The 12224-nt window shown below is 26.5% G+C and overlaps 1 protein-coding gene across 1 annotated transcript; it reads left to right on the top strand.

Moving 5' to 3' along the window:
* The first annotated feature begins 3161 nt into the window (after positions 1-3161).
* LOC110606945 (probable protein phosphatase 2C 74) lies at positions 3162-5627 on the top strand. The gene is made up of 5 exons (XM_021745962.2): positions 3162-4028; positions 4116-4298; positions 4877-5047; positions 5166-5345; positions 5435-5627. Exons 1-5 carry the CDS (start codon positions 3438-3440, stop codon positions 5582-5584), a joined length of 1275 nt encoding a protein of 424 aa, XP_021601654.1. The 5' UTR covers positions 3162-3437; the 3' UTR covers positions 5585-5627.
* The last annotated feature ends 6597 nt before the right edge of the window (positions 5628-12224 follow it).

Below are 12224 nucleotides of genomic sequence, written 5' to 3'. Positions count from 1 at the left end.
AATTTAAATATTAGAAAAAAAATTTCATGATAAAATTTAATTTTAAATGTTAAAAGATTTTTTCAATCAATTTGAATTTAAATAGAATACCAACATAATTAAATAATTTATATATAATTTTTTATTTAATTTATTATTTAAAAAAATTAATTTAACTTACAATAAAATTTCAATAATTCTATTTATTAAATACTAAAAAACATCTTCTATTATAAAATATAATCTAAATATTAATGGATTTCTTCAATCAATTGAATTTAAATAGAATAATAACATAATTAAATAATTAAATTAAAATTTTTAAATAACATTGTAATTAATAAGACAGAATAATTTAGGAAATCCCAATTTCATCAACTATAATTTAAAAGTTAAAAGATTGTTTTAATTAATTTGAATTTAAATAAAATATTAATATATTTAAATAATTTATATACAATTTTTTTCTTTAATTCATTATTTAAAAAATTAATTTAATTTATAGTAAAAATTCAATAAATACAATTTAAATGTTAAAAACATATTGTATAATGAAATTTAATCAATTATAATTTAAATAACTATAATTTAAAAGTTAAAAGATTGTTTTAATTAATTTGAATTTAAATAAAATATTAATATATTTAAATAATTTATATACAATTTTTTTCTTTAATTCATTATTTAAAAAATTAATTTAATTTATAGTAAAAATTCAATAAATACAATTTAAATGTTAAAAACATATTGTATAATGAAATTTAATCAATTATAATTTAAATATTAAAAGATTTCTTTCATTAATTGAATTTAAATAAAATATTAATATAATTAAATAATTAAATTAAAATTTATAAATAACAATAAAATTATAATTAACGAAATATAGAAAGAATAATTTAGAAATTTTTAATATTTTTTTCTATTCACTTTTATATATAATAATTAAAAATATAAATAAAATTATTTATTGTGACGCTGTTGTTAATCATTCCCCCCAACAAAAGTAACGACCCCACCGTCAACGTCAACGTCAACGTCAGGGCCAGACAAATTATTCAACCGGAACATAATTTGCACCAAAATCGAGGGTTTTTTAACGATGAGTTTTTTTAGTTGGTGGAGGATGGTGGCAGCCACTCGTTAACGGTAGACTATTAATATTCTCGATCACATATTTTTTTATTTATTTTATTTTATTTATATATATTAAAAAATATAATTTTTTAATTATATTTATATTAATTCTTTTAAATAAAATTAAAATTTTTTACTCTTCTCTTCCATTTACTTTTTAATAAAATTAAATATTAAATAAATAAATATTAACTAAATTATAATAATTCATAAATATTTTAAATATTGCTATAAATATTATTTATTTTATTTTTATTATATTAAATTTTGTTATTATAAACTAACATTATTAAATATAATTTTAATTTTTTTCTAGTTAAAATATTGTTTAATATTGATATTTAAAAATTAAAAAAATAATTAATAAATAAATAAAATATGAACTACATTTTAGTTCCCAGTGTTTTTTTTTTTCCTTTTCTTTGATTTATGTGCTTAGTTAAAAGTTAGCATTTAACATTTTCACATATTGAAAATTATCTAATAAATATGATTTGAAAAAATAAAATTTAATATTTTTAACTTGATAAATTTAATATTTTTACAATTTCATTTTTCATTGACATTAATTGAAAAATTCCGTATAAAAAATTATCAAATTATTATTGATTGCTTTATTAACTTGGATAACAACTAAAATTAAAAATTTTATAATTCGTTAAAATATATTAATTATTATTAATTTCTTGTATCATAAAATAAATATATTTTTTTAACAAAATAAAATAAACATATTTATTATGTATAATATATATTAATTTAATTATTTAATTTTAATTAGAAATTAAATTAAATTCTTTGGTATTTGTTTGACTTTATCTACCGAGGGAATATTGAGGCGTCACTATAGAGTCGACATATATAAATATGCACTGATTAAGCTTAAGGGGAAAGGAAAGGATGACAAATTCAAACCGTTCAAGAAAACAATTGTGTTCACCAAGTCATTATTATATACTTTCCCACCTGGGTAAGCATAGAAAAAGGTATATTCTCGAGGGATGAGATGGGATGAGGGAATGTCTAGAATCGATCGTTATTCAGTTTAGAATTGAATTAATTTAAAATTTTGATTTGAGTTTTTATTCATTTCGATTCAATTTGATTTTTAATTTTAAAAATTTTAATTATTTTAATTTGATTCAATTTTGATAAAAAAATTAAAAAAATCAAATTGAATTGATTAGTAATAATAATATATTATTTTTAATAATATAGTGAGATTATATCATATTAAGGTTAAAATACTAAATATAAAGCGTAAAAAATAAAAAAAATATTAAAAATTTAAACTGAATTAAATCCAACTGAATCAAACTGAATTAAATCGATTCAGTTTGATTTGATTTCTGGTCAAAATAATTTCGGTTCAATTTTTATAAATACTAAAATTTTAGTTTTCGGCTTATTCGATTCGATTTAATTTTGAATCGAACCGACTCACCCCTAATGATGCGAGTCCTTTCTTCCTTAATGAGAGAGCGTAGCGTTTTGTCCTCTTAATGAAATTTGTGCGACGCGAATATGAATTACTCGAATTAGTAAATTTTAGACACTGAATAATTTATTAAAAAAGCCTGAACATATAAAACAAATTGAATATATAAATGGATGTATATAAAACGATTGTGATATAATTTATATGTGACACTACTATAATAATGGGTATACATATAATAATTGTACAATAAAATTTATTTTTATGTAGATTTCACTATACATAATAGTCAACATATAACTATTATAATTAGTACTCACTAGCTAGATCGGTAAGAGAATTTTAACGTTGGATTTTATTTCTCCTCCATGTCTCTAAATACCTATTGAAAAAAGAAAAGTATTTAAATATATTTTTGAATCGACTGAATGTATAAAATGAATTATAAAATATAAAATATATGGATTTAAATCATGGGTTCTTGTAAATCTGTAAAAATTACACATTATTCCGATGTAGATGCACACAGGCTGCCTCTTCCTACCCATAAATGTATATTTCACATTAATTCTAAACCCAACATCATTTGTTAGACCATTTCCTCACCTTTGAAAGTGTCAAAATCTTCTGAAACTTGTCTTGTTTCTTTCTTCTATGTCCTTTTCCACTATAATCTAAAGAAGCCGTTAAGTACAAGACCATCTCCATTTGACCCGTCTATCATTATTAAATTATCGCCCATTCTTGTTTCCCCTTTATATCCCTTTCCCATCTTTCAAGCTCTTTCTTCTTGCACCAATTCTTACAAATTTCATTTTCTTAATTTCATGCAGTTTTGACAGAAAAAAAAATACTGCGCCTACAAAGTTTTCGTCAAAGAAGAATGATTCACTTGGAAGATTTCTTATGGGGTTTTTCTATTGTTTCTCTTTTCTTATACTTTCTTCAAAGCCTTAGAAGGGCCATTTCCATGGCTTCTCTGTGTCTTAGTTCTCCTTCTTCTTCTTCTTCTTTGGCTTCTACTTCTCCTTCATGGGTTACCCAGTTTGTTCTTGGTCGAAGAGAAGAAGACGGTACTGTTTCAGGAGATGTGAATTTATTACGTGATCATGAAACCCAGATTGAAGAGAAATCCATGCAAGAAAACCTGGGTTTGGATGATAAGTTCTTGCAAGAGATCAATCCTGCAGGTTTCTTGCTTGTTAAAGAATCGGATTCTTTGGTAATGGAGAAGGCTGCAGCAGAGAATAATAATAAAAATAAGAGTTCTACCAAGTTGAAGAAGAGACCTGCAAGGTTGGTTTTGCCAGAATATTATCCAAAATTAGAATTTGGTGAGAAAGATAGGAAATTAGAGAATATGGAATTTGAAGTTAAAGGTAGAGATTTCTGTTTGGCTAGCAAGAAAGGTAGAAGACAGTGCATGGAAGATGGGTATGGTGTCATGACTGATATTCTAGGAGATACAAAGCAGGTATATAATTTTTTTTTTTTTTGGTCATTGATTATATATATAAGGATTTTGAGCAATAATTAAGATTAAATTTGCAATGATCAACAGGCATTTTTTGCTGTGATTGATGGGCATGGAGGCCGTGCAGCAGCTGATTATGTAGCAGAAAATTTAGGAAAGAACATTTTAAGATTCCTGGAAAATGCAGGAAAGGGAGAAGATGATCATCAACTAGAAGAAGCCATTCGTGGAGGTTACCTGATTACAGATAGGGAGTTTCTTAGCCAGCAGGTAATTGAATTTTTCAACTTCTACATGTGAAGGAAAAAAAAAAAAAAGAATTGACCCAGTCTTTATTTGAACCATTACTCAGCTTGAAGTTGTAATACAACCAGGCATTCACATTCTTACATATAAAAATATGGCAAGGATTGATCAGTTGACCAGAAACAATGAACTTAATTAGAGATCAAAAGGTGGGTTAGCACTAATTATTCAATTTACAAATTCCCTTAGGCAAATTGGAAAAAAAAAATTATAGTGATCGATTATTTATCTTATAATACATATCATGAAACACAACATTTCATTTTCAGTTTTAGTATAGATAATGATAACATAATAGTGAAAATTCAATGATTATCTCTTCGACGAAGACGGTTTGATTATAATTTAGAAGACGGTTTAATTATAATTTAAGAATATATATATTTTTTTGTTTTTTGAATTTGGGATTGGAGATTGCTAAGTAGAATATGAGATCTCTCATATTTACTTAGACGTACTTATTATCAGACTAAGTCTCTAAGTGCAGCATGTTTTTTTTATAGTTAATATTTATTCGGTCATAATGAATTTACACTTAGCAGGGTGTATGCAGTGGAGCTTGTGTAGCTAGTGTGCTGTTGAAAGATGGAGAATTACATGTTGCAAATGTAGGAGATTGTAAAGTAGTTCTGAGTAGAAAAGGAGTAGCTGATACATTAACAGTTGATCACAGACTCAGCAGAGAAGATGAGAGGCTTCGCATTGAGAATTCTGTAAGTTCATGAAGCTTCAACATACAGAAAAAAAAACAAAAAAGCTTATTAATCTTCTTTTATTTTTTAAAAATTGAATATTTGTACTGATTAGTGAAGCTTATTTAATATTTTTCAGGGAGGATATGTGAATTGCAGAAGTGGAATTTGGAGAGTTCAAGGATCACTTGCAATCTCTAGAGCAATTGGAGACATGCATTTGAAAGATTGGGTTATTTCTGATCCAGAAATTAAAAGGGTTCCATTAACTTCTGATTGCGAGTTCTTGATTATGGCCTCTGATGGATTGTGGGATAAGGTAATAAAATTAAAATACAGATCTTAAAGTAAATTCAGACTATTAAGAGTTTTAAAATGATTTGATTTATGGATAATTTTGCATTGCAGGTAAATGAGCAAGAAGCAGTTGATGTAGTATTAAGAGACAGGAATTCAGTGGAAAGTTGCAAAAAGCTTGTAGATATGTCATTTAGCAGAGGCAATATGGATGATATAACTGTGATGGTCATAAACCTCCACAATTTCATGCCTAAGTAATGGCTAGCTACCTCTTAATTATCTCTGGTACATATTTATGAAAAATTTAGATTCGATCTACGATGAATTCTAAAATCGAAAGAAAATTAATTTGTTTATGTTTTAAATTTATTATAAATTAGATTTAAATAAGAATTACTCAAATAGATATTGTTGCTTTCATCCCAAAATGTGTATATATATATATAGACATAGCTGGGAGGAAGAATTTATTCATTCTTTTTTTTAGGTAATTTACAATACATAGGAGAGATGTATTTTTTTTTTTTGGAAGAGGCAAGAAATTATAGAGTTTGAATAATTTATTTAATTATTTCAATGATTTATTTATTTATTTTTTTGAAATGAAATTTAGAAATGAGAGAATAGAATCTGAAATTTTTCAGATTTACTTAGATACGATTATACAGTGAGGGCTAATGATTTATATAAGTGTAGAAAGATTTTTTTTTTCTCTGTATTTTTTATTTGGTCGGAGGTGGAAAGAAAACGGAGGGGGTGGTTGAGGAATAATGAGAGTTCATTTTGTACATTAATTAAGATTAAATAATTTTTTTTTTCAAACTATATTTGAGTTTGATAATAATATATTGATATTAAGTGAAAATTTAAAAAATATAATAATTTAATCTCTGTTTATTTATGAAAACTATTATTTAACATGATTTTTTTTGGTATGTTCTAGCGTTTTAGTCAATAAAAAATTATTATATTTAAAATAATTCTTTGAAACAAAAAATTAAGTTATTTTTTGAAAAAATGATTTTATCTTTTCACAAGAAAGTTATTTTCTAAATTATAATCTTGATAACATTATAGGATTTTCTATATATAAATCGTATTAGCATGTTTTATTTTTTAATATGGCAATAAAAAAATAGAATAAATTGTATTTTAAAAATTTTAAAAAATATGAAACATACAGTCTTAATTTAATGAAGTTTTACTTAAATAATTTTTATATTGATACCAATCAAACTTGTTAAGGTTTAATTATTTTTAACTGAGTTTCATTAAAATTCAAAAAATCGTAAAATATGAACTAAAATTTTGATTGTTAAACGGCAAAAATTAGTCGCTATTTGTAAATAGCGACCTATAAAAAAATGGTCGGTATTTGGACTGTCGCTAATTATTTAGCGACTAAATTCATTTTAGTTGCTAATCAAGCATTTAAATAAAGTAGACAATCGAAAATTTGATCGTTAAATTCGTCGCAATGGGATCGTTGACTAGTGAGTGCAAATTGATCCCTATTTAGTCGCAATGATAGCTATTTTGATCGTTGTGTGATTGCAAATTGGTAGTAAAATGAAAGAAAATTTCTAACTGTCATTGACAATTTGGTCACTAAATTGGTCGTAAAATTATAGTTGATTGGTCACTAATGGCTCTATCTGAAGTTAATTTTTCTGTTTTTTTCTATTGTATTCCTAAACCTGTTTTAATAACATGTATATATATTTCAATTCACAATTCTTCAATATAAAATATTAAAACACATTAACATAAATTAACATTAAAAACCATAAATACAAAAAATACATAATCATTTGAAATTATGTTAGGATGCTCAAGTATTAAAGCAGTTTCAAAAATACAACAGTTAAATAACATATTCATATCATGAAACATATGAAATTGGCTAGAAGCAGGTCTCATCCTAATCCACTTGTGAATCGTGAGGGGACCCATCGGCTGGATGGACATCAGATGAGGAAGTATATTGTCCTATTTTCAATACTCTTAGTTCTTTACGTATTTCAGCTATCATGTAATTTTGGTCCTTTACAAGTTTATGTAAACTATTATACTTCTCTTCCATTCTGTTAATTGGGATGATGACACATTTGTTGATATCTCCCCTGATCCTATTTGATAGAAGACAGAAGAGACAACACTGCCTAATCCATAAGCTCAGCTTCCTTGCCGCTTTCTACTGCTTCAATGAACAACTCATTCTCATTAACAGGTCTTAAACCTTCTTTCACATCTGATCCCACATGCTGTGCTTTTAACTTTAGATAATTTCCCTATAAAATCACACAATAATAGATTAATTTGAATATTAAAGTAAGAAAATATGCTAATATCCGTAAGACACAGCAATCATAGTACATGCAAGATATTATAATTATAATACCTTTAAGATATCATAATAGCAAAATCTTAAAGGGTAGTGTAGATTTCTTAAGTAGCAGGACTCTCTTAACAAACATCAAATGAATATTTAATAACACAACAATAATTACCTGAAATGTCAATATACAATAATTAGATTGAAGGATTATCATCTAAATCCTAAGAGTAGCAACTCAAGTCTAATGTGCATACCAAATTACAAAGTGTATTATTTTATATCTCTAAAATACAACTTCAAGTACTAATCAAATACATATAACCAAAATTGATCATATAACCCGATAATTACAAAATACTATCAAATAAATAAGTTTGATTGTTTTAAAAAATAACTTATTTATATAGAAACTTACATAAACAATTTCAGCTTATTTATCAACAAATTTATTGCGGTCACTTTTCTTTGTATGAGTATGGAGAAACAACTAAGCTATTATTCGAGGAACTTTTTTTGTTGAAGCATTTTGCATACGCTTAGCATGCTCCTCATGTATAATGGACTCTCCTGTATATTCAGAAGGACCATCTCCATCACTTCCCTTCTTTGTTAGGTGATTCTTTGAATACTTTATTGACTTTGTCATATATTTGGGAGTGCTTCAATCTAAGTTCCATTTATCCCATACTTCAACTGATATATAAGCACTCTTTTTTTTTTATTTTTTCATTTGTCAAGAAATATTTATACCATGTAGCTACTTTTTTATTCCATACCTTTCTTACTATTGCAGCACTCCCCTCATCCCAGTAAAATTCTTTCTGCAAATTTATTTAATTAATTAACACATTTAATTAATATAGATTATAACATATGCAAGTCTTTGTTAAAATGCATAATATATTATATACCTTAAATTCTTTAAAATAAAAATTTTTGGTGGATTATGGGGTATTTTTTCATGAAGAACTCTCTTCGATATTATACTTCTGAAAAATATTTGTGCGGACACCGAATGTCTTCTTAGACATAAGGACATAATTTATAAATAATCAATATAGTTATTTTTTAAAAATAATTAACTAAAACAAAAACTATTAAGGAAGCATGGGGCAAGGGATCTTTATTGGCTGACAAAGTCAGTGCAACTTCCAAAATCTTTTCTGTTTGGAACAAAGAAGTCATTGGCAATGTCTTTGCATAGAAACATAAGCTCTTGGCCAGAATTGAAGGGATCCAATGTTATTTGGAGCATTCTTATTCTGGAAGCCTAGAAAAGCTTAAAAACAAACTCTTTCTCGCCCCACACCCCCTTAGTCACCTCTTTTGATAGAATTTCAATTCTATTGATTCTTCTTCTGGCCATGGTTCTCCCATGGAAGAAGCTTGTATTAAGATCACCATATTGGATCTAGTCAGTCCTAGCTTTCTGAAACCAGATATATATCCTCTCTGGAAAGAATGATATCAAGGTCCTTATGAAGCTTGATTTCAAGCTTTGCCAAGCTTCTAGAATAAGAATGCTCCAAATGACGTTGGATCCCTTTAATTCTAGCCAATAGCTTCTTTTTTCTGTGTAAAGACATTGCCAAGACTTCTTTGATCCAAACAAAAAAGGTTTTGGAAGTTGCACCGACTTTATCGGCCAGTAAAAAACCTTCGCCCCATGCTTCCTTAGTCACCAATCCACGCTTCCTTTCATCCCTACTATAAGACAGAGAGATGTTTTATCATCTTATTTGTTTGTGTTATGTATAGAGAAGCTTGCTCATGGCATTAGCAGAGCTGTTGACATTGGTAGGTGGAAACCAATTAGATTGAGTAGAGGCGGACCGCCACTATCTCACCTTTTCTTTGGATCTTGTAATTTTTACTGAAGTTGCCCATGACCAAGTTGATGTTATTTCTTCAGTTTTGGAGGCTTTCTACTCAAGTTCAGGCTAGAAGGTTAATTTAACCAAAACTAGAGTTTTCTTCTCTAATAATATCTATATGCAGGAAAGGAGACTCCTAAGTAGCAAACTAAAAGTCCAAAAGCACTGAGGATCTGGAAAGTGTTTGGGAGACTCTCTCATTCATTTAAGGGTCACTAATAGTATTTACCACTATATCGTTGACAAGGTTCATAGTAGGCTCACAAGTTAAGATGCGAAGAGACGGTCTCTATCTGGTCAGGTGACCTTGGCCCAATTAGTCCCAACAACTATTCCCATTTATGCCATGGAGAGCACTCTCTTGCGAGGATCTGTTTGTGATGAGATAGATAAAATATGTAGACTATTTATTTGGGGTAGCTCTAAAAAGGAGAGATGCATTGCCCAAGTCCCTTGGAAGGACATTCAATGTTTGAAGGAGCATGGAGGTCTTGGTTTTCAAAATTCTAGAACCATGAGTAAAGCTTTCCTTCTGAATATCACAAGGGGTTGCTAAGGATACTACTACCTTGTGGGCTCAAGTACTCAGGTCTAAATATAAGTTCCCCAAAAGTAGGCATTCCGCTTGAGCTAAAAGGTTCCTCTTGTTCAAACATTTGGAGAGGGATAAAGTCTATATGGAAGAATTTTAGAGAGGGAGTTCACTAGGCCTTGGGTGACGATATTTGCTATCAATTTCTGGACTGACCCTTGTTTGCTAGCTGGCATGTGTTTGAAGGAGGTTGCATCTCAACCTATACCGATTGACAAGGGTTGTAATAGATAGGGTGATCATTCGGTCGGTTCGATTTAAATAAACTGAAAATCAAAATTTTAGTATTTATAAAAGCTGAATCGAACCGATTTTGGTTAGAAACCAAATCGAACCGAATCGGTCTGATTCGATTTAATTCAGTTCGGTTTAATCGGTTTTGATTTTTAATAATTTTTTTATTTTTTACACTTTAGTATTTTAAAATTTAATTAAAATATTTTAATTTTATTATAATTTAATTTCTCTATATTATTAAAAAAAATATTATTATCACTAATCGATTCAGTTCAATTTTTTCGATTTTTTTTTTGATTAAAATCGAACCGAATCAAAATAACTAAAATTTCTAAAATTAAAAACCGAATCGAACTGAAATATATAAAAAAATCAAACTAAATTTTCAATTCAATTCGGTTTGAACCGAATACTGTTCACCCTTAATAATAGATCATCCATTACATGGAAAAGATAGTTGGTGTTGAGACTGCCGTGTAGATTACTTACCTAGTTCTGCCTTGATGATGATTGCCAATACTAGTCCTCCTTTAAGGATTTTTTATTGATCTTTAAATTTCAGTGTTAGTATTTGTTAAGGTTGTAACAGAAAAATTTTATTTTACTAAACGAGTAAAACTGTATAATTTTTTTTATTATAAATTAAATTATAGGAAACTACTTTAAAAATATGCTAAACTACACGATTTTTTTTTTATAATTATTTCTATTGTAATTTATAATATGTTGGCCGTGCAGTGTTGGGCTCAAATTGAAAAAATTGATTGAATCAAATTGATTTAAAAATTTAGTTTGATTTTTTATACATTTCGATTCGGTTCTGTTTTTAATTTAAGAAATTTCGATTATTTTGGTTCGGTTTGGTTTTAATCAGAAAAAACCGAAAAATCCGAATCGAACCGATTAGTGATAATAATATGTTTTTTCAATAATATAGAGAAATTAAATCACATTAAGATTAAAATATTTTAATTAAATTTTAAAATATTAAAAATAAAGTGTAAAAAATAAAAAATTATTAAAAATCAAAACCGATCAAATCGAACCGAATCAGACCGGTTCAGTTCGATTCGATTTCTGACCAAAATCGATTCGGTTTAATTTTCATAAACACTAAAATTTTGATTTTCAGTTTATTTAATTCAAAATCGAAGCGACCGAATGCTCACCTTAATAATATGGATGCGTATGTGATTCAATAGAGTAAATTATATTGTGGCTTAATAGAGTAAAACTATATGATTTTTTTAATCATAAATTAAATTATAGAAGACTATGTGAAAAATGCACTAAGCTAAATGATATATTTTTTTTATTTAATCATAAATTAAATTATAGAAGACTATGTGAAAAATGCACTAAACTAAATGATATATTTTTTTTTATAATTATTCCTATTGTAATTTATAACATGGATGCTTATGTGATAATAGAATAAATTATATTATGATTTTTGAGTTTTTATATAATTAATGGATAAATTTATATATTTTTAAAATTAAATATTTAAAAACTTTTGTATTTTTAATACGTTTAAAAATTAATTTTTTATCTATTAATGTAGTTATATGAGTTGAAATACATTTATTTTCCCTTTTAAATTAAAAAAATTGACTATAATTATAATTCTTATTAAACAATTTAGTTTTTTAATTATCATTTCATAATATATTTTAGTTTAATTAATAACTTTAATAAATATTAAACACTTTTAATCCTTCACTTATTATTGTATTAGAAGTTAACATTCTTTTGATTTGATTTTAAATCAAACCGAAACGAATAACTAAAAATCGACATTTTAATATTCATAAAAATCGAAAAGAATCAAATTTAATTAAAAATCAATATGAATGA

Source organism: Manihot esculenta, chromosome 18, assembly GCF_001659605.2.
Source record: "Manihot esculenta cultivar AM560-2 chromosome 18, M.esculenta_v8, whole genome shotgun sequence".
In the NCBI taxonomy this organism is placed as follows: Eukaryota; Viridiplantae; Streptophyta; class Magnoliopsida; order Malpighiales; family Euphorbiaceae; genus Manihot; species Manihot esculenta.
Note: the sequence above shows the minus strand (reverse complement) of the source record. Positions and strands in the feature narration are given on the sequence as shown.